This window comes from Dipodomys merriami, unplaced genomic scaffold (genome assembly GCF_024711535.1).
Source record: "Dipodomys merriami isolate MVZ:Mamm:240054 unplaced genomic scaffold, mDipMer1.0.p SCAF_45, whole genome shotgun sequence".
NCBI classification, from domain to species: Eukaryota; Metazoa; Chordata; class Mammalia; order Rodentia; family Heteromyidae; genus Dipodomys; species Dipodomys merriami.
Window position 1 is genome coordinate 3,692,227 of NW_027206013.1, and position 27,874 is coordinate 3,720,100.

Sequence of the window (27,874 nt, forward strand, 5' to 3'; positions counted from 1 at the left end):
CTACTCTAGACTACTAGATAAATTGGAAATTGTTCTGTTGACTGAGAAACTGTTCCAACAAGATCTCTGGGAGATTTTGTGAACATTAATGTTTAAGAAGCAATGCTACATGTATTATGAAATTATTCTTGTGCATTCCTGTTTGAAATAGGCTCAGAGCAATATCTGATGACTCAATCCCAATTTTTTATTTAAAATTCAAGAACACATAGAAACAAATTCAAATTTTAACTGTAAAGTCTGCTCAGGGACACCTCCCTATCTCTCCGCCCAGTTTCTGTTACCTAGGTAACTGGCAGACCTTCCCCTCCTGCTAGGTCACATCCTGGGCCACCTCTGGTCACATGCCTCCCATCTGACCTTAGGAGGGTCCCAGACCTGAGGTCACATCCACATCTAGTGTGGCCACACCTTTTCCCCACCTGCCCACACCTCTTCCTGTTCCTGGCCTAGATAAGTCCTGGCCCAGAGGTGGGTCACCCCCTTTCCTTTTCAGCCATGCTTCTCTACCATACATGGTGGGGGCAGCAGTTTGGTAAATAAACTTCTTTTCCTGCCTGAATAGTGCGTGGTGTTCTCTTCATCAGCTACCTAATGAAACCTACCGATTTAATATACCTTATATATGGTGCTATGACTCGGATGGGGTTTTTGAGTTGGAAATGTTAGAATTTCCTAACCACCCCTTTTCTGAGAACTCAATTGCCTTGAGACACCACATGAGACTTTTCACCAATACCATTGCTGGCCTTCACATCCAAGTCCACACCACTTCTCTACTCTGGTGAGTGAAACTATTCTCTACAGTTCTCTGTTGTTCAGTCTCTGTCCAGATGTGGCGCCACGCCAGAGAAATCCTACGGCCGGTCACCTCTGGAGTCAAGGATGCTTGGTTTTGGGGGCTTGGCCATTTCTCTCTAGAGTGCTGTGGGGGAAGTCGGGAAGCCGCTTCTGCCTGGTCAGCTCTCCTTCACTCACCAGACTGACTCTCCTACACATTTAATGGGGTGCTGTGAGTTATGCCCAAGCCATGAAACCTCTTTGAAGTGCCTCCTGTGCTCTCTGGAAAGCCAGAGCACCTAATTTTTATGCCATTCTCAGCAATGGTAAATGGTCAGAAGTCTGTTTACTTTCAGGCTCTCTTTGCTCTCTTTCTGCCAATCATGTCAAAATCAATACAATATCTATGCTAAAATTCTCATCACATCTAACAAATTTTGTCATTGCAGAATATCTGTTGGTCAATTCTTGATAAGGACCAGGTAAGCTCCACTTAGTCTATTTGATCTCCTTGTTGCTTTAATTGGAAATGATAAAGGGTTTTTGTGACAAAGATTGCAGTTCAAAGCCACCCTGGGCCTAAAAATCCCTAAGACTCCATCTCCCAACTAACTGCAAAGAGCTGGGCTGAAAGCATGGCTCAAGACTCTTATCTCTAACCAGCCAAACACTGGAAGTTGTACTATAACTCAATGTGGTAGAGCACTAGTTGAGCAAAAGTACTTAGGGACAGTGCCAAGGCCTTGAGTTCAAACCTTCATGAATACCAACTGGGACAAGCCATCCCAGCAACGAGCACCTAGACTCAGCCAGTCTGGGGAACAAGGGACCATGGAGAGGAATAAGAGGAGATGATGTCACACCAGCCACTTTGTGCCTGCCCTTTCAAAATTAACCAGAGCCGGGAGGTCAGTAGAAACTAGAAGCCTGCCCCTCTAATGTCCACACCAGTCTACCTTTTAACTGGACAGGAATTTACATTATTGTCTTTGTTACCTGATGTTCTCCCTACCTAGTTGTCAGATGTCAGAAGTAGCTAGGGACATTTCCACTAACTCCAGGACAGCCTGGAACACAAGAGATAATTTTCTGCCCCAAACCCTTCCTCTTACTATTTGTTTGCTCTCTAGTATTTTTTTTTTGTCAGTTTTGGGGCTTGAACTCTAGGCCTGGGTGCTGTCCCTGAGTACTTCTGTCAAGGCTAGTGCTCTACCACTTTGAGTTATAGTACAACTTCCAGTGTTTGCTGGTTAATTAGCAATAAGAGTCTTGAGCCATGCTTCCAACCTGGTTCTTTGCAAGTTAGTTGGGAGATGGAGTCTTAGGGATTTTTAGGCCCAGGGTGGCTTTGAACTGCAATCTTTGTCACAATTAAAGCAACAAGGAGATCAAATAGACTAAGTGGAGCTTACCTGGTCCTTATCAAGAATTGACTAACAAATATTCTGCAATGACAAAACTCATTAGAGGTGATGAGAATTTTAGCATAGATGTAGTATTGATTTATTTCTGGTACCCCTAACAGTGCTTAAGTTAACCAAAGTTACAGAAGAAGCCTTAGCTTTTACAAATCCAAAGCAATCTTTCACCAGGAAATCAGCAGCGTGTGATGGAGCCAAGTGAGACTCCAGTCTACTTTTACCATGGTGGAGGTAGTCAGGATGGTCTAGGCCTGTCTTCCAGGCTGGAAGAGATGGACTGGATCTGGACTGCATGTAGACTGGCTGGCACTGAAGTATGAATCCAAACTGAACAAACTTCAGGAATCTCAGACAACAATTTAAGCCAGACACAGACATACACACATAGGCATACACACAAAAAATTGAGGCTGGAGCGAAACTGAGTTGGTACAAAATAGCAGATGAGCTCCCATGAAGCCAAGATGGCACATCCGCCACATGGTCAATGCTAGAGAGAGCTAAAGATTTTGACAGTGCGGGTGCATTGCTTCTGGCATACATGGAGCTTCAGGTTCCACCCCCACTACAAAGGCAAAGAAGGGTCCCACAGGGGAGGGGGTCTTGCAGGAGAGGCCCCAGAGGAGGGGGGCATCACAGGGGAGGCTGCAAAAGAGGGGGCGCCTGGCAGGGGAGGTTGCAAAACAGAGGGCCTTGCTGGGGAGGCTGCAAAAGAGGAGGACCCCCACAGGGGAGGCCGCAAAACAGGGGCACCTCACAGCGAGGGCTGCAGAAGTGGGTGGAGTATTAAGCTTGGTGGAAGGTTAAGGGTCAGATGAGACCAAACCCTTAACCCACCATGTGGCCAGGATGGTAAACTCAAGATGTGAATTTCAGAAAAAACACAAAAAATCCTGCACAATTTTCAAACCTAGAGTGGCTAGCCTCTGAGAGGGAACCTAACAGGGAGTCCCCGGGACCCAGCCTGCATCGTACTCTTTAGGGCACAAGCCAAAATGTTGTAGAAAAGAGAAAGGGAAAGATAGGGAAAATTGGACATGATTGGCAGAGAGAGTGCAAATATAGCCTGAAAGTGAACAGACTTCTGACCATTTATCATTGCAGTGCCAAAAACAGTTTAAACAGAGTGGCAGAAAAAATAGGTGCTCTGGCTTTCCAGAGAACACAGGAGGCATTTCAGAGGGATTTCACAGTTCAGGCATAACTCACAGCACCCCATTAAATGTGTAGGAGAATCAGTCTGGTGAGTGAAGGAGAGCTGACCAAGCAGAAGTGGTGTCCCAACTTTCCCCAGGGTACTCTAGAGAGAAATGGCCAAGCCCCCAAAACCAAGCATCCTTGGCTCCAGAGGTGACCAGCCTTTCGGTTAAAGGCTGTAGGATTTCTCTGGCATGGCACCATATCTGGACAGAGACTGAACAACAGAGAACTGTAGAGAATAGTTTCACTCACCAGATTAGAGAAGTGGTGTGGACTTGGATGTGAAGGCCAGCAATGGTATTGGTGAAAAGTCTCATGTGGTGTCTCAAGGCAATTCAGTTCTCAGAAAAGAGGTGGTTAGGAAATTCTAACATTTCCAACTCAAAAACCCCATCTGAGTCACAGCACTATATGTAAGGTATAGGTTTCATTATGTAATAGGTTTCACTATATGTAATCGGTAGGTTTCATTAGGTAGCTGATGAAGAGAACACCACACACTATTCAGGCAGGAAAAGATGTTTATTTACCAAACTGTTGCCCCCCACCATGCATGGTGGAGAAGCATGGCTGAAAAGGAAAGGGGGTGACCCACCTCTGGGCCAGGACTTATCTAGGCCAGGGACAGGAAGAGGTGTGGCCAGGTGGGGGAAAGGTGTGGCCACACTAGATCTGGGTGTGACCTCAGGGTCTGGGACCCTCCTAAGCGGTCAGATAGGAGGCATGTACCAGAGGTGGCCTAGGATGTGACCTAACAGGAGGGGAAGGCGATTGCTTCCAGGTCTGCCAGTTACCTAGGTAACAGATACTTGGCAGAAACTTAGCAAAGAGGTAGGGAGGTGTTCCTGTGCAGACTTTATAGTTTCCTCTTTCTCTCTCATTCCCTCCCTCCATTGCTGCCCTTGAGTTGCTTAGTTCACTTTCATCAATGTCCAGTGCAGCTGATGGGCACCTCTGTTGTATTTTTTCACTGTTTCCCTCTGATTCTGTACCCTCCATCTAGCTTCCTTCAGATTGCATATATGTGTGTGTGTGTGTGTATCTATATGCATATATGTATACCATATGTGGGGTCAAGAACATAAGAGTCATCTAAAAATGATGTGACAAATTAAGAGGTCCTTTGTTTCTTGAGTCCTGTTTTCATTGTCACATCTTGTTGCATTTTGAATTTAACATCTGCATATCAGTGAGACCATGTGCCATTTGTCTCTCTGATCTTGGCTTATTTCACTCAACATGATTTATTATTATTTTGTCCTTTCTAATGGCTGTGTAATATTCCATTGTATATAGGTACCACAATTTTTTGATCCATTCATCTGTGGTGGGGCATTTGGGTTGTTTCCATATCTTAGCTATTGTAAACAGTGCAGCAATGAACATGGAGGGGCATGTGCCCTTGTATCCTGGTTCCTGTTGCTCAGGGTAGATGCCTAGAAGTGGTATGGCTGGGTCATAGGGGAGATCTATGTTTAGTTTTCTGAGGAACCTCCAGACTACTTTCCAAAGTGGTTGTATTAGTTTACATTCCCACAGCAGTGCAGTAGTGTTTCTCTTTCTCCGCATCCCCTCCAGCATTTGTCATTGTCTGACTTTACTTTAGGATATAGACCATTCTAACTAGGGTAAGGTGGCATCTCAGGGTTGTTTCCATTTGCATTTCCTTTATGGCCAGGGATAATAAACATTTCCTCATGTGTTTGCCATTTTTATCTGTTCTTCTGGAAAGGCTCTCTTTAGCTCCTTTGCCCATCAATGATTGGTTTGTTAGATTTGGGAGGGATTAGTTTCTTGAGTTCCCTGTATATAATGGATATTAGGTCTTTGACAGATATGTTGCTGGTAAACATCTTTTCCCAATGGGTTGGCTGTCTTTCTAGTTTGGTAGATGTGTCTTTAGCTTTTTATGTTATTTTAATTTTTATTTTAAGGTAGTCCCATTTGTTGAGTCTCTCTCCAATTGGTTGTGACCCTGGGACTCTGTTCAGGAAGTTCTTGCCTGTGCCTATAAGTTCTAGTGTCTCTCCTACTCTGTCTTGCAGTAAGTTTTAGAGTTTCAGGTTTGATGTTGAGGTCTTTAATCCATTTTGAGTTGATGTTAGTGTATAGTGACAGGCTGGGGTCCACCTTTAGTTTTCTGCATGTGGCTGCCCAGTTGTCCCAGCACCAAAAGTTGAGGAGGCTATGTTTTTTTCCACTGTATGTCTGGCTCCTCTGTCAAATATCAGCTGACAGTAAGTATGTGGCTTTATTTCTGGATCTTCTAATCTATTCCACTAGTCTTTGGCTCTGTTTTTGTGCCAATACCAAACTTTTGTTTTTTACTATGGCTCTATAGGAGAGCTTGAAATCTGGTATTGTGATGCCTCCTGCTTTGTTTTTTTGACTAGAATTGCTTTGGCTATTCTAGGTCTTTTGTTGTTCCATATGAATTTTTGGATTTTTTTCTCTATTTCAGTAAAGAATGTCATGGGATTTTGATGGGAATTGCATTGCCTCTGTGTATCATTTTTGGCAGTATGGCCATTTTCACAATATTGATTCTACCTATCCATAAACATGAAAGGCCTTTCCATTTCCTGATGTCCTCTTTGATTTCTTTCTTTAGACTTTTGTAGTTTTCACTAAATAGGTCCTTTACATCTTTGATTAGGTTAATTCCTAGGTATTTTTTTTTTGAGGTTATTGCAAATGGGGTTGTTTTCCTGATTTCCCTTTCTGCTTGTACATAGTTAGTGTACAGAAAGGCAACTGATTTTTGTGGGTTAATTTTGTATCCTGCTGCTTTGCCAAAGTGGTTTATTAGTTCTAGGAGTTTGGGAGTAGAGTTTTTTTGGTCATTCAGGTAGAGGATCATGTCATATGCAAAGAGGGATAGTTTAATTTCTTCCTTCCCTATGTGGATCCCTTTTCTTGGTTCTTTTATGTGGTTCTTTTCTTGCCTTATTGCTCTGGCTAAGGCTTTCAGAACTATATTGAAAAGGAGTGAAGAGAATGGGCATTCTTTCCTTGTTCCTTGATTTTAGGGGAATTGGTTTTAGTTTTTCCCCACTTAGTATGCTATTGGCTTTTGGTCTGTTGTATATGGCTTTTATTGTTTTAAAGAATGTTTCTTCTATTCCTATTTTCTCCAGAGCTTTTAACATGAAAGGGTGTTGTATCTTGTCATAAAGCCTTTTCTGTATCAATAGAGATAATCATGTGGGTCTTGATCTTGGCTCTGTTGATGTGATGAATTACATTTATTGACCTGCATATGTTAAAGCAGCCTTGTATCTGTGAGATGAAGCTTATTTGGTCATAATGTATGATTTTATTTGTTTCTGAACTCTGTTGGCTAAAATTGTATTGAGGAGCTTTGCATCCGTGTTCATCAGAGATTGGTCTGTAGTTCTCTTTTTTTGTTGGATCTTTGCCTGGTTTTGGGATGACTATGATATTGGCTTCATAGAATGAGTTTGAGACTGCTCCCTCTGCTTCTATTTCATGGAAGAGCTTAAAGAGTATGAGTATTAGTTCTTCTTTAAAGGTCTTCTGAAATTCCATGGTGAATCTGTCTGGGTCTGGGCTTTTCCTTACTGGAAGATTTCTGATTGCTTCCTCTATCTCATTGTATGTTACTGGCTTTTTAATTGATTTATAACTTCTTGGTTCAAGTTGGGCAATTTATATTTCTCTTGAAATTCATCCATTTCTGTTAGGTTTTCCTTCTTTAGTGAGTATAAATTCTAGAAATAGTTGCAATCATTTGGATGTCTTGGATGTTTGTTGTAATATTTCCTGTGGCATCTTATTGATTTCGGTCTCTTCTCTTTAGTTCATCTTGTAAGAGGTCTGTCAATTTTATTAATTTTTTAAAAAACAGCTTTTTGTTTTATTACTTTTAAAGTTTTCTTAATCTCTATCTCATTAATTTCAGCTCTTTGGTTATCGTGTTCTGTCTAACTTTGGGTTCAGTTTTTCTTGCTTTTCTAAGTTTTAGTTGCACCATGAGGTGATTTATTTGAGCTGCCTCTGTTTTCCCCTCAGGACTTGCTTTTGCTATGTCCCAGAGATTTCTTTGTGATGTGTATTCATTTTCACTGAATTGTAGGAACGTTTTAATTGCTTCTTTAATTTTCTCTGTGATCCAGGTGTTGTTCAGAAGTATGCTGTTCAGGGGCTGGGAAGGTGGCTCAGTGGTAGAGCGCTTGCCTTGCATGCCTGAGGCCCTGGGTTCGATTCCCCAGCACCACATAAGCAAAAAGAAAAAAGCTGGAAGTGGCACTATGGCTTAAGTGGTAGAGTGCTAGCCTTGAGCTGAAGAGCTGAGGGACAGCGCTCAGGCCCAGAGTTCAGGCCCCACGACCGGACCCAAAAAAAAAAAAAAAAAAAAAACCAGAAGTATGCTGTTCAATCTCCACATATTTAGTAATTTCTACAGTATGATTGAGAACTAGCTTGGTTCCACTATGGTCAGATAGAACACAGGGATTGGGTTTATCCTCTTGTATTTGCTTAAACTCTTTGTGTGAAGTATGATATGATCTATTTTGGAGAAAGCTCCATGGGCTGCTGAGAAGAATATTTACTGGGTGGTGTTGGTGGAAAACTCTGTAGATGTCTGTTATATCCATTTGGGATATGGTGTCATTTAGTCCAGAAGCCTCTTTGCTAATCCTCTAGTTGGTAGACCTGTCCTTTGGTGAGAGTAGGGTATTAAAATCTCCTAGCATGGGCTGGGAAGGTGGCTCAGTGGTAGAGTGCTTGCCTTGCATGCATGAGGCCCTGGGTTTGATTCCTCAGCACCACATAAGCAAAAAGAAAAAAGCCGGAAGTGGCGCTGTGGCTCAAGTGGTAGAGTGCTAGCCTTGAGCTGAAGAGCTGAGTGACAGCGCCCAGGCCCAGAGTTCAGGCCCCACGACCGGACCTCAAAAAAAAAAAAAATCTCCTAGCATTATTGTACTTGGGTCTATTTTTTTGTAAGTCTGAGAGTATTTGCTTAACATATTTGGGTACTCCAATGTTTAGAGTATAAATTGATGATGGTGATAACCTTTTCTTGGATTGTTCCCTGTATTAATATGTAGTGACCTTCTTTGTCTTTTTGTACTGATTTTATTTTATTTGTACTGTTTTAATGAGAAGTTTTTGGCAATCCCTGCCTTCTTGCTGGGTACATTTGGATGGAAGATCTCCTTCCATCCCTTCACTTGTGGTTTGTTTATATCTTTGGCTGTGAAATGGGTCTCTTGAAGACAACAAATGGATGGATTTTATTTTTAGATCTTAGAATTCCTTTGATACTTCTTTGTATTCTTGAAATTGCTGATCTGTTTCTTGCTTTCTTTGGCCAATTCCTTCATTATCTCTTTAATGGATCATTTCTCCTCCTTCCTTGTTTCTCTCCTCTCCAGTGGCTGGTGCTTGATCTGCGGCTTGGACTGCCTCATCTTATGCACATGTGTGTGCTCCACCCACTGTCAGTACACGCAGGAAAATCACATTTCTAGATGGGGCAGGGATTTCAGTGGCTCCTTTCAGAGGCCAGAGCCTCCCAATAGGGGTGTGCTGGCCACATTGTCACATAACCTGTTTCCCCTACAGGAGCTCTTTGTCCCCTTAGGTGTTCCTTCTTGGGCGGGGGAATTAGGGGTTTAGTTCAAGCTCCGTGGATCATCACCAGCATTGTTCTCCTATGGGGGGAGGTCCCTGGCGGGGTACTCACTGATCCTGGGACTTACGGGCTGTCCGGTGGTGCTATGGGAGTTCTCCAGCTCTGGGTGTCGTGGTGCCACACCTCTAGTTTGTTTGTCTTTGACCTGTCTGCGCTGTCCAGATCCCATGCCATGGGAGTTTTCTGCCTCTGGGTTCTGCAGTCCGCTGTTGGCCCTGAAATCTCGGGAAGCCACAGGCTGTGCTCCGATGAGGGGTGGGAGAGGGGTCTTCCCGGATTTCCCTCTTTGTGTATGCAGTTTATGAGCTGTTTTCCTCTTTTCTCCTTTGATTCCCATGGTTCTCTCTTGTTCAGTTTTTTTTTTTTTGTCAGTCTCTTGGAGGGGGGATTAGGTGTTGGGATTTTCCACTCTCTTTTCGATTGGAGCTAGGGTGATTCTCTATAGTTTCAGCACCATCTTGGGGTCCTCCTTGAACATTTGTATTATTAAAAACCTTCCATGAAAGATTCTGGGATAAAATACTGGAATAGAAGTTTCCTCTGTGACTCTGAATTGGAAGGTCTGGATAACAAAGGAAAAACTATTCCAAGGAGACAAAGAGAGGATGAAAAAGAAAATGTAGAAACAGATGGGAAGATAACTAGTAAACATGGAAAAACTGAAAGGTTATACAAAGCAAGAAGTCTTTGCTAAACTCCAACCCAAACTCCCTGCCTGGCAGAGAGGGGAACTCAAAGCTACAATTACAGGTCAAAGCTGGATAGTGCAGGCAGCCTTGGTGACAACAGTCTGGCAGCCCTAGTCATAGGAGAACTCACAGTTTTCAAAAGCCTTGAGCCCACATGGTGATTAGTGTGACAGAGATGCCTCTGGCATGGAATGCCAACATATGCTCCCCATATTTCCTGGTTACAGCCAGAAAAGAGCAATCTTTTTTCCCCCTTTCTTGGTGTCAGTACTGGGGCTTGAACTCAGAGCCTTTCCCTCTTGCTTGGCTTTTTGTTCAATGCTGGTGTTCTACCACTTGAGCCACACATTCACTTTCTGCTTCTTGCTGGTTAACTGGAGACAGAAGTCTAATGGACTTTCCTGCCTCATGCTGTCTTCAAATTCAGATCCTCAATTGTCATTCTTCTGAGTAGCCAGAATTATAGGTATGAGCCATCAGTTAATGGCAGACTTCTTTTTTCTTTTTTAAGGGACCTATTTTCTAAAGATGAGCTACTCTGTGGATCTGGAAAAAAAATAATACTTTCAGACCGTAATGTCTGGGTAGAGAATGGTCATGAGAAGCAGTTGTGGACAGTGGGAGAAGTTGCTGAAAAGTTAAGTTGCAAGGAGCCTGGGATATGGAAGGTGCAGTGATCAAGCCTCGCCTGTTGCTACCCACAACCTGGGGCAGCATAACCAGATACCAGAGCTAAAGAAATAAGAAAAAGCAGAGAGAGAGAGTAAAGATAGTGGGGATTAGAGGTTTCAGAGCTTACCGGCTTCTGAATATTGAGTTCCCATATGCAAGCTTATTTATTAGGTTTAGTATTTGAAGGTTACCATGGGTACATGCAGAAGACAAAATAGAGACAAAATAGGCTTTGTGTGAACAAATGGCTCCCTTATTGTTTTGGGAGCAAAGACTGCAACCCAGGCATAATTCAAACATGTTTTCCACTATGTCTGCCTTTCAAGGTCCAGCTCTCAGCTCTTCCAGTCAGTGAGACTCTTATCTCCAATTCATTACCAGAAAACCAGAAGTGACCCTATGGCTCAAAGTGGTAGAAAGTTAGCCTTGAGCAAAAGAGCTCAGGGATAGCACCCAGGCCCTGAGTTCAAGCCCTATGACTGACAAAAGAAAAAAAAAAGCAACTGCAGACTTGGACAATAAATTCATAAAAGACTTTGGAAATAAATTCATCAAGATCAAGGTTCTGAGGGGACAAAAAAAAAAAAAAACCCAAAAGCAAAACAAAACAAAAAACCCTCCAAAATTTTTTTTTAGAAATTATATGTTCAACAAACCAAGCAAAAAACACAACAAAAAGTATCACCAATAGACTAGACAATGCATAAGGAAGAATATTAGAAAATGAAGATGAGGTTGAATTATTACTTTCAGATATTAACAAGGAAAAAGCAACCATGGGGGCTGGGAAGGTGGCTCAGTGGTAGAGTGCTTGCCTTGCATGCATGAGGCCCTGGGTTCGATTCCTCAGCACCACATAAGCAAAAAGAAAAAACCGAAAATGGCGCTGTGGCTCAAGAGGTAGAGCGCTAGCCTTGAGCTGAAGAGCTGAGGGACAGCGCCCAGGCCCAGAGTTCAGGCCCCACAAACGGGCCCAAAAAAAAAAAGAAAAGAAAAAGAAAAAGCAACCATGTGCCCTTTAGGCATAATTAAGTGACTAACCCTAAAAGTTCATTGTATAGAGGGAGCTAAAACACAGACTTAAAGGTATAGAAAACCTATTCAATGAAATTATAGCAGAAAATTTCCCAGAGCTAGAAAAATACATGGACATGTGAGTATAGGAAATATGAGAGGAAAAACAATCTGTCCATATATACAGAACAAAGAATACTGCAAGTGTCAAGAAAGAATTTCTGAGCTACTTACAAAGGCAAATATATCAAAACAACAGCAGACCCCCTCAAAGTGCAAGAAAACATGGACTAATGTATTCAAGCCCTAGAACAAAATCAAAACCCATGACCATGCACATCAGAATTCCAATATTCCACAAAGTTATATTTTAAAATGGAACTACAGTCAGTCAGAAGAGACAATTCTAAGATAAAAATAAAGCAGGAGGACATACTTGTATTTCTCAAAATTTGACAAACACCGGAGTAAGGACCCTGCCTTTCTTGGTTATTTCACCCACATATAAGACAGCCTGCTAAAGACACTGCCACCAACAGAAAATTCTGTCTTCTACCCAAAACTTTGTGATTCAGGAAGCATAAAAAGAAAAAAAAATGTCTTCACAGCGCCCACCATTACAATCCTAGAGCTAATGGTCTTCAAACTCTAACCCTTCCAAGGTTTCCCTGCCTAGCAGAAGCAGGTAGAGTCAGACTGTGCCTGGCTAGGATTGTGACACTAGATTAAGTAAAAAGCTGAGCCTTAGTATCAAGAAAACTGAGCAAAACAGTGCTAGACAGGAGTAATAATCACAACAACCAATACTCCTTCCATGATTTTGCTATGCCTAGTGGAACTGAGGATCCACCCCCATCCCTCAGCAATGGGGTTGGATGGAGTAGTCCAAGGTAGAGAGCTGGGCTATGGCTCCCACCTGGCACTAACACTACTTGGTAGGAGGATAGAGGTAAAGGAGTTGGCATTGCAGCTGTCCTCTCCCTATCCTGATGCCACTGAGGCTCAACTGGGCTGCCAAGGTGTTGGGCTTCCAAACAGAAACAAAGAAGGTCTATAATCCTAAAATGTCCCCTCCTTGTTGTCAGTGGGGTCTAGTGAAGAGCTAATCTTACAGCCCCACTTGAAGCCAACAGTGGGGTACAAATCAGTACCCAAGAAGGTGTGAGTAGCAACAAGCAGGGAGAGGCAGGACTTCACTTGGTTGGGCCACCAAGAAACTGAACATACCACCTGCTTATGCTCTGACCCACATGTAAGGTCCGCTCCTGGATGGCAAGTAGACTCTGCCCTCATAGCCAAGTCTCCACCCAGTACCTGTGTTATCTAGGGAACTGCACACCTGGAAGAGGCCACATCTGTATCTGCTGAGGTGACAGCTATATCTGATCTGGCCACATCTTTCTCCCACCTACTCCTACCTCCTCTTACGTAGTCCCACCTCCCTTTACTTGGCCACACCTCCCCCCCACTCTAGATAAGGCATGGCCTGGGGCCAGATGCTCTCTTTCTGTGCACTTACCTCATTACTACCCCCAAAGCTACCCACCTGTATAGGGGCAGATGCCATATTGCTCCCTCTCCCTGGAGAGATATGGCCCCGCTTTCTCCTGTGCCTGCCTGCCTCTGTGTGGCCCCCTGGGATGGTTGTGATGGATCCTAACAATCTGTACTTAAAAAAAAAAAAACAGAAACGGACTCATTACCTTGCTCATGTAACTATTACCCCTCTGTACCGTATCTTTACATATGTGTGTGTATGTATATACATATATATGTATTTGTATACATATATATATACATGTACACACACACACACACATATAAAACCAACAAAGATTAGCATGTCCCTTGTGCAGGGATGACATGAAAACTCATGAAGCAGTCCATATTTTTGGTTTGGGAAGAGAGGAGAGATGATAAAGGAGATTGATAGAGGAGGTGCTGAAGTGAAGAAACTGAATCAAAATAATGTTACAGCCATTCTGGTGCCTAGCCAGGTTATGGGGCTGTCCACTCAGCTCCAAGGCCTAGAGGTGAGACAAGCCATCCTTTGAATTGCAGATGCCTCCCTCAATGGGTAGAGCCAGGAGGGTCCTGCTTTGGGGAATATGTAGATACATTGTGTTGTTTAGCCTGCTCCTTGTGCTATGTTTATGTATAATGCTTTGCTGAGGCTTGGTCTATACCCAAACATATATGTGGCTGTTGTCTTTAAAAGCTTGGTGCAGGGCTGGGAAGGTGGCTCAGTGGTAGAGTGCTTGTCTCGTATGCATGAGGCCCTGGGTTTGATTTCTCAGCACCACATAAGCACAAAAAGCCGGAAGTAGCACTGTGGATCAAGTGGTAGAGTGCTAGCCTTGAGCTGAAGAGCTGAGGGATGCGCCCAGGCCCAGAGTTCAGGCCCCACAACCAACAACAACAACAACAAAAAGCTTGGTACAAGCTCTGTTCTGGGCTGCAGGTCTTTGTAACAATTGGCACATGCAGACCGCTAGCACTGCAATAGACTCCAAAATCTGACCTTTCAAATTGTGGCTTCTCTATTTTCTTGTGACTGGATTTATAGTTGATATATGGTACAACATAATGGGGGCTCATTCCAGATCCCTGTCACTGAGACCCCAGTGCCAAGAGCACATGGGTTCCTTGAAGCCACACTGCAGATGGCCTTGGTGAGCTGGCTGCCAGAGGACAGAAATCCCACAGGGGTGGTGCCCCCAGAGATTTTCCAGGGCCCTGTTGACTTTCCACCACTCTGACAGCCATCCAAAAATCTTTTTGGAGTCACTCAGAAACCTTCCGGAAGTCTCTGTCTTGTCTTCTTATCTTCATGTTTTCTGTATTCTGGGGATTGATCTGTCTGGAACAGTGGAGAAATGGGGAGTGGAGACATTTGGTAACCCATCCATCACCTCCAAGGGTACAAGTTCTGTAGGGCCATGGTACAGTAAGAGACTACCTGGTATAGGGCCATGGTTAGGGAGACCACTCATCCAGTGCCTAGTCTGGCCATGGTTGGTGAGGTCTCTGGACCACATACCTAGCATCTGGTAGTGCTCTCATATGAAACAGTGGGAAGTTTGGCTTGCTGAGTGGAAGTGGCAGCATCACTCAGCAGACTCTGGGTTCAGTTTGCTGAGTGGGAGGGGCAGGTCCACTCCACAGACTCAGAGTTCTGGTAGGGATGAGGTGGGGGGTCGCTAGGCCCCAACTTGGCCTCAGTTTTGTCTTTTGTTCTGTTTTGAAAATTGGTACCAGTTTTGAATGTGGGTCTGTTTTTTGTGACTTTGTTCTTAATTTGCACATCTCTGGGGGAATAAAAGTTTCAGCCTCTGGCTGGGCTGGGTCTCAATGCAGGCCTCGGTCTTGGTTCCTCTGGGTTAAATCTTGGCCTCAATGTAAATTAATATGTAAAATGCCCTAGTCAAAATTGGGCTAAACACTATAGAGTCCTATACTGGGTGGGCTGAGTTCAGCTTCAAGGGACACCCACCCAGCTTTCCTTAGTAGAAGGTATGGATACACTAAAATGCCTTGCTAACACAAGCAAGCCCTGGAAAAATGAGGCCCAGCTAAAGTGCTTTGTTAGAAAATTTTTGTCTTAAGTCTTGGTCATCTGTAAGAGTAAGATTGGCAAAAATATCTCTTGCTACTGAAAAATGTATGGCCGATATTCATTTTTGTGTGCTTTAAAATTGTTATGCATAACTGTGTGTGTGTTTGTGTGTTCAAGATAAAAGCTGTCAGCTTGCTGTAAAAAAAAAAAAAGACGGGTTTATACTTATACCACAAAAAGGTAAATGGGTAGATTTAATCTTAAACTAAAAGAGGTCATCAGGTTTGGGCATTACTAAAAGTCTCAAAAGATTATTACACTGAAAGGTTTTCTAAGTATTCTTTAATTTGCAAATCAAGAAAATCTGGTACTGTAATGCATAAAGCTGTTTACCCTGTAGTCAAGTTATCTGACTCAGCAAAAAGGCATTGGGGACTTGGGATTCATTTCCCTCCACCGCTAAAATTTGGGTCCAACTATTAAAAATTTAAATGTAAAGGTCTGTTTATCAGTGCCAAAGACATTGCTGTTCTGTCTGAAACTGCTTTGGATTTTATCTGAGTCAGAGATCAAAAGAAAAGGACAGGGAAAAACTTAGGATGGGCCTGTGTGCCTATCTTCAGGGATGAGCGGTGGATCTGGCAAAGGTGCAGCTTCACTGGCCCACATATGGTGGGACAGGCCCTGCAGGGAAGGTCCACATGGTTGGACAGGCCCTGGGTAAGCCGGCACAAAGGCAGTTCATATAACCCTAAGGAGTCAGATGGGTATATACTCATTCTGTAGAATGGGTCGGGTGGCCCATCTTCATCCTATCTCTTTCCTTACAGACTGATACTGGAAAGCTGATGGTAAAGTGGGTGATGTGATTGGTATTTCTAAAACTGCCCCTTGATATGTATTAAAAATTGGAAAAGCTTTAAAAGGAGAGTTAAAAATAAAAAGGTTTATCTGTGTATGTGATTTGGTTTCAATGCTATTTTGCAATTGGATGTATTTTTAAAAAGGCATAAAGATGATAAGTCTAGATTCTTGGCATAGTGCTGGTACTTGTAATTCTTGCATTAAGAAACTGTAATTTAGCTCGGCGCTGGTGGCTTATACCTGTAATACTAACTACTCAGGAGGCTGAGATCTGAGGATCATGGTTCAAAGACAGTCTGGGCAGGAAAGTCTGTGTGATTCTTATCTCCAATAAACCACTAGAAAACTGGAAGTGGTGCTTGGCTCAAGTGATAGAGTGCTCGCCTTGAGCTGAAATGCTGAGGGACAGTGCCCAGGTCCAGAGTTCAAGGCCCATGACCGACAAAAAAAGAAAAAGAAACTAATTTGAGTCCAAAAGTTTTCTAAGAGTTATCTCAGACTGCAAAAAAAAAGACTTTAAAACAGGTGACCCAGAGGCAACCAGAAGTACAAGTGCCTCAAGGTTTCAAGAGTTAATTCAAATGCAAATGAAACCTGAAGTGTAAAATGCTAAAGCAGTGGTTAGTAAAAGGCTTTGGGGAAAAAAAAATCAGGAATGGATCCTGGATATAAAATTTGGATGTAACACTGTCCTAGATGTTTGTTTCAAAGTGGAAAAAGAAAAAAATTAGGACTACCAAAAGGATTATTTTATTGCTATTTCAGTTTGCTTTGCAGGTCAGCTCACAGAGGACAGATGATTCTTACAAGTTTGTTGGATGTAACTTTGACCTTTAGTAAGTTCCAGGTAAAACCCATGGTTAGAGACTACTTCTAATGACCACCTTGTTGCTTTTAATTGGAGTAAAGTGGCCTTATGTAAAGACTCATTGACCTGAGAACTGCTATTTGAAGCCAGCCCAGACAGAGAAAGGTTCCAGCAGAGTGCTGGAAGGAGGTGGTGCTGGAGCTCAAAGTGGCAGAGTGCTAGCCTTAAGCTAGAGAATTCAGGAACAGAGCTCTCAGGCTCTGAGTTCAAGTCCAGTGACTGACAAGAGAAATGCCAATGGGGCATTTATCCCAGCACGAAAAATAGACTCCTAGGATCCTAGCAATGATGTAACACCTACAGGCAGTTAAAAGGCACTGCTCCGATGTCAGACATGGAGTCAGATCCTGAAGTCACTTGTGCTTGGCCCTTCAAAAGTAATCAGACCTGGGATGCCTTAAAAAAGTTGCAAGCTTGCCTATCTTATGCCCATGTCTACTTCGTAACTGGGCAGGAACTTGCCAGTCAGTAGTAAAAAGCTAAGGTAGTCAAATGCAGGGGTGGGGGGAGATAGTTTAAAAACCCAACTCCCTGTAACTGCTCAAAGCCCTAATTGGCAGTGAATTTTGGGCTGACACCAGCCACATAAATTCAGCTGTTCAGGAAAGGAAGTTTGTGGACCTGAGATGTGTCCCTGTTGAGAAATGTCTAAAAGCCTGCACAGGTAACTTAGGAGTTGTTAGGGTCACAAGAGGTCAAGTTCCCTAGGCAGTCAGAAAAAATGCTTTTGCAAACCGAAGTGCTAAACAGGCTATACTGTAGCCTAAAGGTCTGTGCAGTTGTTAAAATGGTGTATGTACTTTCCAGTTGGAGTAAATATTGCTCCTAATGACATCTGATCCTGGCAACCTCTTGGTAAAATAGGCTAAGGTTTTAGGTCCCTATCTAGGCAGGATCAGCATCCCTGAGTCAGACTGAAGTTTCAGAAGATGGATCTGTGAATTGTGAAATGAGAGACAGAACAAAATTATTAATTACTAAAAATAGAGCAAAGCATTAAAGGGAAATTCCAGAGGTAAAGACCCCAAAACCCAGAAGGTAGTTTGGCCTTAGACTTGGTAAATGGAAACTTGGGAGGTGTGAAAGATGAAAGTATGTGGCTACTGTCTTTAAAAGCTTGGTGCAAGCTCTGTTCTGGGCTGCAGATCTTTGTAACAACTGGCTGGCCACCTGCAGACCACTAGTGCTTACAATGCAGACTCCAAAATTTTACCTCTCAAAATGTGGCTTCTCTATTTTCTTGTGACTGGATTTCTATCTCTAATTTATGGTGCAATAGTGTGTCCAATAAAGGTACATTGTAGGCAGATGGGTGTGGCAACATGAAACAACCTTGCACAATTAACTGATGCTAATAAAAACATGGGAATAAAAAGAAGAGAAATGGTGGTTTTCCCTGCCCTCTTCTTTCCAAAATTTCTCCATTTCTTCCTGGAGAATCAGAGGTACTAAATTTGATGTTTTGACATAACTGGAACTCCAGACCTAAGGGAACCAACTTGCAAATCTGCAGGAATGGCTTCTTCCTCACTGGTATTCTCAATGTGGACACTAGAGGGAGCTGTGGGTGATTATCTGAGGAAACAAGTAACAGCTGCAGAATGTTTTGCAGGTCCAAGTTTCCCTATCACATGTCGGGTGATCATTGGAAACTTGGCAACTGTGACCTGACCAAGTAGATGAGTGCCCTGGGAAGGAATCTTATGAAAACCCTGCCCCCAACAGGGAGGAGTCATGAGAGCTTAGAACTGCCTTTTAGTAAATAGTCCAGCAAAACCAAATGTGTGCTAGCAACACCATGGCCTGCGCTCTTCTACAGGAACTCCAAAAAAGAGCAAATCATTATCATCGAATTAAACTGGGAAATCAACCTGAACAGATGTTTTTCAAAAGAAGATAAATGGCCAATAGATGACATGCTTGTAATCCTAGCTACTCAAGAAGGTGAGATCTGAAGATTGTTGTCCGAAGCTAACCTGGTCAAGAAAGTCCATGAGACTCTTATCTCCAATTAATGACCCAAAAGCCAGAAGGGGATCTGTGGCTCAAGTGGTAAAGTACTAGTCTTGAACAGGGGCAGCGCCCAGGCCCTGAGTCCCTGGGTTCATGCACACACACACACACACACACACACACACACACACACACACACACACACACACACACACACACACACACACACACACACACACACACACACACACACACACACACACACACACACACACACACAGAGTCATCCTTCCTGTTTCTAATCACCGGGCACATTTTCTGAAGCATGCCACCAGGAGATACTGCACATTCCTTCAGAGGTAAACAGTCTAAAATTCAGAGTTTCAGATTTAAAGCATTTTGAACTTACTGTCCCTGTGTAAAAGGCTACTTCATAAAAACTCAGAGATCAAGCTGGGTGCTGGCAACTTAGCTCACCCTTGCAATCCTACTCCGGACACACACACACACACACACACACACACACACACACACACACACACACACACACACACACACACACACACACACACACACACACACACACACACACACACACACACACACACACACACACACACACACACACACACACACTGAGTCATCCTTCCTGTTTCTAATCACCGGGCACATTTTCTGAAGCATGCCACCAGGAGATACTGCACATTCCTTCAGAGGTAAACAGTCTAAAATTCAGAGTTTCAGATTTAAAGCATTTTGAACTTACTGTCCCTGTGTAAAAGGCTACTTCATAAAAACTCAGAGATCAAGCTGGGTGCTGGCAACTTAGCTCACCCTTGCAATCCTACTCCGGAGGCTGAGATCTAAGGATTTTGGTTCAAAGACAGCCCAGGTAGAAAAGCCCGAGAGTCTTATCTTCAATTATCCAGAGAAAATGAAATGGAGATGTGGCTCAGATGGTACAGCATTAGCCTTGAGTGAATAAGCTAAGAGCCAGTGCCTAGGTTCTGAGCTCAAGCCCCAGGAGCAGTGCGCGCATGCGTGCGCGCACACACACGTGCACACACACGCGCATGCATATGCACACAGAAAAAACACCTTACAGGCCATAACCTCTCCAGCTTATCTTTTGTCAGTTGGTGTTGCCTACTGAGCTGACATGGTGAGGAGTGGAAGACAGCATACTTGAACCACACACAAATCCCCTGTCTGGGCACTCAAGAGAGAACACAAGAGCCAATAGGGAGTTCAACACTAGCTGTGGCCTCAGTGGGTTCCAGGGACACTGGTGGTAGACTGGAATCCTCTCCTAAATCTCACTGGAGATTTTAGACTGGCCTTAGCAGTGATCCATCCCTCTGTCATAGTTTCTGAATCCTCCACATTTGAGGATGTTTGAAAATACACCATTCAGATTATGGTGACTTAAGTGTTACAGTTTGAATCTATTAGTTCATGTATTAAAGGAGTGGTCACCATCCTGTGACATCATCGAGAGGTGATGGTAATGTTAGGTAGTGGGGCCTGGTGCTCACCATAAGGTGAGCAGCTTTGTTTCTACCATATGCCATGATATTCTGCATCATCACAGATCCAAGAACAGGACTACAGGGACTCCGGAAATTATGAGCCAAAAACCAATATTCTAGTACCTCAGATTTTTTGTTTTGACATCCACCAAAAGTTCACTATAACAGAGGGGCCCTTGTTAATTATGTCAATTGGAGGAAAGTTGCCAATGGTCACTCCCCATACTTTTCCACAGATGACTGGATGAGGCCCCAATAAACACTAAGGGTCTCCCTCTACTCCTCAGGCCTGTTACAGGATATGTCAGGAACTCAGCCTGAGGCTGAGTACTACCATAGACTGAACTAGATTGGTTTATACAATTAGTATGAGTTAGCAATTATGAAACTATGCAATATGCTTTAGCTTTGGCTATTAGAAATGAGCAAATAACAGAGTGTACTATGGCTGATGGGAGATAATTTTCTCACTAGAAGGAATCTATGAGAAAAGCAGCTAGAATGAATCTGGGTGGGCTAGAGTTAAATAGAAGACATTATTATACACTTTTTTCAACAGATAGATATGGGAATATTACCTATCCAGTGTAGAGAACCTAATTAGGGGGCAAGGAGTTCTTTCACAAGGTCAAGTGCTGGATATGACAATTGGTAAGTCATTTTGTCACTACTGCAAGGAAATGACTGCAAGACACTAGAATCTCCAAGGGGCATTTCATGGTTTTCCTGGTGCATGTTGCTTCTTCTAAGCAAAGGAAGTTCTAGGTAAAACCATATGCTGAGACCAAAACACCAAGCAAGTCTTAACCCCTATTTCCAGAGAAAATATGTTATACATATGGTAGGAAAGTGCTAGGCAGCAGAGCTACATCCTTAGCCCTATCAGAGTGAATTTTAACTTTATTCTAGATGTGGCAATATGCCCTGTGAATAGCAGAATGGCTAAATTATTGAAATAACTGAATATACTAGACTGAATTATTTGCTCCAATCATTATTAGTGCCTGTGTATGTGGAACTTCATAGTTCTTCCTATTGAAATAAGCCCTTTATCCCATAACTTTGTATTCACTTGACCATGTGTTTGTTCCCTTTGGGTAACAGGATGTCAGTGGAGCTGATGCAGGCTGAAGCTTGCAATGTTCTTGTACCATTTGTTTTACCTTTTCTAGCCTCTTTCATTACTAGGAAAACCTTGCCCTGGGCAATTTGCAGCCCTTCAGTTAAGCCAGACTTCAAAATAAGCATGGGTGAGAATAAAGAATTGTTTGAAATGCTTCAACATAAAAGCAAAGGAAATAAATATTTATAATCTACAAGTACTCCTTTCTTATCTATTCTAATTTTGCCATTTTATTCAATGTTTTTACCCTAAGATTTGCTTGTTTTATTTTCTTTGGCTTTCCAGTTTTATTTTGTTATTGCCATGGAACACCTATACTTAATTTCTTAGCCACAAAATACCACTGCACCAAAGGTTTCTAATAGGAAAGTTATGAATATAGCCAAGCCAAACCTTGGGGTAGTGAAGAAAAAGTAAATAATTATCTCAATGCCATTTAAAAAATCCAAATAAAAAATAATTCTCTTTAAGGACTGTAAAAAGTGGAAGCAATTCTTTACACAATATATACATTATCTTTAATAGGAAATAATTTCTCATTAAAACCAAGAACAAGACACCCATTAACTCTACCACACACATCACTGTTTAGAAGTACTAATCACTAAAATAAGACTAAAAATATACAACTGGCAGGAGGTGCTAAATACAAATTAAATACAACTAAAAAAGTATCATGTTATTGACTTTTAAGACAATACAGCAAAAAAAATTCACAAACATTTTATTACTATAATTTCTATTTTGTTAATAACTTCTGGCATTAACAAAATAAATTTCATCTTAAACAACAAGCAGCAAAATAGACAAGGAAATTCAGAAAGAGTAACAAAATAGTAATCTGGGCTATTATTCACTGATATCCAATATATCTACAAACAAAACAAAGTGACATTGCTTAAAAAATATAGAGAACTATCAATTAAAAAAAATAACAGCTCTTGCAAGAGACGGGTCACAATATTAATTTTCTTTTGGTGTAGGCACAGAAATGACAGATGCAAAGCCCTTGATGATCGTTCCTGCCCAGCATTCTCGTGAATATATTAACACTTGGCTGGACGGGAGTAGGAGAGGTAAACTGCCTTTAAAGAGAAGGGATAAGAAAGGACTAAAAAGCAGAGTAGATTTCTAGTTACTCTAAGAACTTTGGTGAAGCTCAATGAATCAAAGGTGAGGTAGTAAGCCATGCAGGCCTAAGGGAGGTGCATTCGAAGACAGACTGGCATGTATAGCCTTTGGATCAGGAAAAACAAAATGTAATTTACTTGAGGAATAAGAAAGGCCAGTATGTGAAAACAGTCCATCGATGGAGACCATGACAGGGACGTGTTAACGGATGGGAGAGGAAGTGGGCAGGAGCTAAAGCATTGGAACATGTAGTGTAAGTAGCAATGAATATGTAAGTAGAAGTGAGAATTTTTACTCCTTAGGAGCATGCTTTAGTGAAAAAGCACTCAATGCTAAGCAACCATTAAAACATTTCTTTTCTTTGCAATTTAAAAACAGTATATAAAAATCTGCCATCTCTTTATATACAGTAGTAGTTTCCATCCAGACAAACAGGAGCCCCACACATACTTTTCTTCACACCTGAAGAAAGGGTTCAGGGTAGAATTTTAGCAATATGTCTTGGCCCAAACAAACCAACTGAAAAAGCTTAGTAAAATGTTCAAGGTGAAAATTAATCAAGCATGGGGCCAATAAATACAACAGTCCCTACTCCCTCAATTCTAACAAGAATGAGAAGGCCAGATGATTCAGCCCAGCTTTCTGTGAAAGCTTAGAAACTTTTAACTAGGTTAAAGAGTGAAGAAAGGATTAGGGGGAGTAAATTGTTGCTTGGGAGTAGTCTATTGCTGTTATTGTTTGAGACAGGGTCTCACTAAATAGCTAGGCAGGCCTAGAACCCATGGTCTTCCTCCCGCCTCAGCCTCTGGAGTGCTGAGATGTACACCACCACTCCTAGTGAAATAAGGTATTTTTTACAGAGAATGAAGGAAAACAGATTTTCTCCAGACCTATATTTAAAACCAGTATGCTAAGATTCCTCGACTGATGAACACAGGTTCACAGGATTGGGAATAGAGGAACAATGAATGGCACTAGACGAGGCTCAGGGGAGACAACTCTGAGAACTCACAGAAACTGCCAAGGTGGCAGATATTCAGGAATTAATACACAGAGGGTATTCCACAGTTCTGTGACAAAGATTGGGATGATGGGGGGGGGGGAGAGGAGAAAAGTCCAGTGTGTGACATACCAAATAGTACATACATTAGTTATAAGATGATAACTCTAAACCTTGATACTTCTCAAGACTTAAGAGTCAGCAATACAGGGGCATTTCTTGCACACTGGAGTGCTTCAAGTAAGAACCAAACAGTATTAGTATGACCAGCAGGGTAATTATAAATAAAAGAGGAATAAAAACTATTCCTCATCATACACTCACACCCCTAAGATACAAAATTTCAAGTTTTATGTGTTCAGTTACCATAAGATACACTCTTACTGAAAAATGTAAGTAAAAGCTTTATAATGGGTTTAATTTTAATCAGCCCTGGACTATTTTTCTCCACTGTACCTTTGATTCTTGGCAAGTACCCATTACAGCTTAACAGCAGAACTAAATTTAGCCCAGGCCATGAACTGACAGAAAACATTTATTTGGCCCTTGTCCATTAAACTATCGGTCCAGTACCTTTCAAACTTCTTTACCCAGGAAAGCTTAACATTATGGCTGAGAGAGAAAACTGCAGTTCATTCTCTACTAATGGCTAGTCAAAGGGAAAGGATGAAAATAAATCCAATCACTCCACAGGAAGTCCACTACCACAGGTTCCCATTCTATTAATTACTACTGCTTCTCCATGGGAAGCTAAGGAGACAGCAGTAGCCTGCTATCTGTAGAGCATCTTTACCAAAACAGACATTTTACAAGAATGGTTTTGGTTCCTTGGATATTCTGTGAGACAGTGTTTCTTCTGTCTCATCTGTAAGACTCGAGTGATTCTACCTATCCTTCAGTTGATAGAAGGAGCCATTACTTTCTCTTGACCACATGTATTTGCCTTATCTCAATTAATATCACAGCTTCTCCCTCAATCCAACATGGACTCTTAGAACTCAGTGATTTTTTTTTGGCCAGCAAATTAGAGGCACTTCTGGGAGTTTATAAACCAATAGTCCAGGCCATAACAAAGCCATTCCAGTTTGACTAGTGCTAATAATGAAATTGGTAATACACAGGAAAAATAGAAAATAAAATCAAATATTTTTAAAAGCCCTAAAAAAAACCTCTCTATGTAGACAAGAGTGTGTTCCAGGTTAGGAGGAGCATGAAATATCAAAACAATAAATAAGTTTCCACTTTGGTTTTTCCTCTCACTCAAACATACATGGGCACCTTTCATGTGGTAAACCAGACAGTTTAACATAAAATCAAGTAACATCTTAAATAATACCTCAAAAGTAAATCAGACAATGGTGCAGAGGCTGGGAATGTGGCTCAGTAGTAGAGCACTTGCCAAGCATGTACAAGGCTCTAGATTCATACCCAGCACTGGAAAATAAAACAATTTAAAATTTAAAAGAAAAAAAAAACCCTCAAGTAAATCGTGAGTTTCACATTTTTGGTACTTTGAGTAATATATGATTTGTATATTTTGCTTCTAAGGGAGTTATTTAGATGGGAATACTTGCTTTTGGTTAACCAACACTGGAGTTAATGTTTTGTTTTTTGATTTTTTACTTTTAGGACTGGGAGAAGATGGTTCAGAATCAGTTGTGCTCACAGTGATAGATGCTACTTTTTCTGATCCTGGCTGAACAGGTCCCAGGGACACTTGAATAACAACTTTTGTCTCAGGAGGCAATCCTTCCAGTTGTTTCGGCTTCTTAAACATTTGGTGATACCGAGTCTTATGCTCCATTTTCTCCTTGAAAGTTAAAAACTGCAGCCGACATTTAGAACACCGGTGAACATTCCTTTCCCAATGTCCCCTGAAATGACACACATATGGTGTTCCAGCTTTGAAAATTTTGAGACAAAAAGGACAAAGCAAATTCTTAGTGTTTGCATGGCACTTTCTAAAATGTGTTTCCACATCAGCAAAGACTGATGACCTGTAATTGCAAACCTGGCACACATAGGGCAGTTCCCCAGGCTTATGATTATCTTTCATATGTTCTAAGAGAAGTTGATCTGTTTCAAATGACAACTCACAGATTCTGCAGACAGTAGATAGCTCCTGGGTAGTGTGCACATTGTCAATGTGACGCTCTAGTTGGAAGGGAGTGGGGAACTGCCGATGGCAGTGCTGGCAAGTGGTGGGGTTTTCCCAGCTGTCACTCCATTGCTTCTCAAATTCTAAATGGCGTTTCACATGATTCATAAACTTCACATTTTTTAGAACTTTCAAGCAGCTGAGGCATTTAAAAGTTGTGTAAGTCTTCTGTTTTGGCTGCCCATCTCCTTTATGTTGTCCATAATAGAAGTCACTAAGTAACACAACCAGATTTCCTTTATTGGGATCAGAGGTATTGTCTGGACTTTCAAGGTTTGAAAAGTCTGGTTTGGCCAATACATTATTGCTACCAGGATTTAAATGCAGAGGCTTGAAATGGACATTATCTTTTGGAAAAGATGCTCCAGTTTGAACATGGTTTAATGAGGCATGAATACCATTTGAGGGTGGAATTTGGTGAGGATTTACTATATGAAAAGCACCTGAAGGAGACAAAGCTGAAGAATATCTTCCTGTGTGTCCATCACTGAACTCAAGTGTTTGGGGATTCAGGCTACTAACCTCAGAAGAAGAACATTGCTTTGCTACACAAGGACTTTCGTTCACACCTTCTACTGAAAGTGTTGCTCTACCAGGCTGATGCCATGAACTTGTGCATGTAACCAAAGGAGAATGTAACTCTGAGGAACTAACAGGCACGACTTGTGGTAAATTGTTTCTATAATCAGATTTAGACAAAGGCTCTAAAATAATAGGACTATCAGTTGATCTTGCTACAGATAAAGATGCTTGTAGTAAATTATTTTTATACTCAGGTCTGGACAAAGTCTCAATAATAATAGGGCTATCTGTTAATCTTGATTTGGATGGAGATGCCTGTGGTGAATTATTAGGATTACCCAAAGTCTCAATAATAATAACAGGGCTATCTGATGATCTTGATTTGGATGGAGATGCCGGTGGTGAATTACCAGGATTACACCAAGTCTCAATAATAATAGGGCTATCTGTTGATCTTGATTTGGATGGAGGGGCTGGTGGTAAATTACCAGGATTACACAAAGTTTCAATAACTATAGGGCTATCTGTTGATCTTGGTTGGGATAGAGAAGCTTGTGGTGAATTATTTTTATCAGCATTAGGCAAAGGCTCAATAATAATGGGACTATCTGTTGATCTTGATTCAGATCGAGATGCTGTGTCTGATCTAGGGACCATAAGACTTGTAGGCTGTGATCGGTAAGTATTCTTTCTAAGGCGACCATACTTTTTTCTCCTTGAGCAAGAACCTGGAGTTACTCTGTTCAAAATGTTTGAGATGATTGGTTTGGAATTTGAAGTTACTCCAACAAAGATAAGCTCCGAATCTTCATTTACATGTTCCACCCCAACAAAGATCAGTTCAGCATCTTCATCATCTATCTGTTGAGTTTCTTTTAAGCTCTTTTGTGGTTCTGGATCATGTTCTTCCTCACTGAACAAGCAGGGTTGATCCATTTCCTAATAGTTTAATTCTTGAAGGGTGTATCCACAAGTCACAGTACTTCCGTTATAAAAACTCACCTACATTCAAACATAGTACACATGAGTAAGAATACAAGACTGCATTACCTTATTTAATTATCCCCCAAACTCTGATAAAATTATAAATATTCCTATTTTACAGGAACGGACACTGAGCTCAAGGAGGATTAAGTGGTAGCTCAAAACATATGAAAACAAGACAAGGTCTCTGTGGTTTCAGAATCATTTTCACAACTTTGTCTTAAGCTGATTTTACGATCTTCATTTTGAAAAAGTAAGTCTACTAGCAACTCATCACCAGGGAAAATCACATGCAAAGGACAAATACTTTCAAAAATTGTACAGTATTTACAAAAATGGGTTGCAGAATTGGAGATTAAGCTGGAATTCTCAATTCACCACACACCAGCTGTATCTTCTTTAGCAAGTTTTTTACTTTTAAGTGTAGTTTGGCTGTGTGTTTGTGTAAGTGTGTGTGTATGGTTGTGTGTGTGTGTGTGTGTTGGGGGTGGTGGTGGTCATAGGGCTCGAATTCAGGGCCTCTGTACACTTGCTTAGCTTTTTTCCTCAAGGCTGGTGGCTTTATCATTGAGCTACAAGTCCTCTTCTGGCTTTTCGCTGGTTAATTAGAGATAAACGTCTGATGGGCTTTCCTACCCAGGCTGGTTTCAAACTTGGATCCTCAGATCTCAGCCTTCTGGGTAGCTAGTATTACAGTGTGGCTTGTATTTTGGCATCCTGAAGGCAAAAACTTTATCAAATTTATACAGTA

General features: G+C 41.8%; 1 protein-coding gene and 1 pseudogene across 9 annotated transcripts in view; one reads left to right on the top strand and one right to left on the bottom strand.

The window, feature by feature from the left end:
- Znf280b (zinc finger protein 280B) overlaps positions 1–27,874 on the bottom strand; it is an 81,743-nt gene that overhangs the window by 40,769 nt on the left and 13,100 nt on the right. For 3 of the 9 annotated variants that reach the window (XM_069994386.1, XM_069994384.1, XM_069994385.1), the window contains one exon: positions 21,865–27,141. The exons of 5 other annotated variants lie outside the window; for them this stretch is intronic. In XM_069994386.1, coding sequence (XP_069850487.1) covers positions 25,012–27,075 — 2,064 coding nt within the window. In that variant the 5' untranslated portion in view covers positions 27,076–27,141 and the 3' untranslated portion in view covers positions 21,865–25,011. Of the gene's footprint in view, positions 1–21,864; positions 27,142–27,874 lie in introns of those variants that run through there. One more of the 9 variants, XM_069994388.1, reaches the window with a different exon arrangement.
- On the top strand, positions 13,216–13,328 carry LOC138808533 (U6 spliceosomal RNA; annotated as a pseudogene).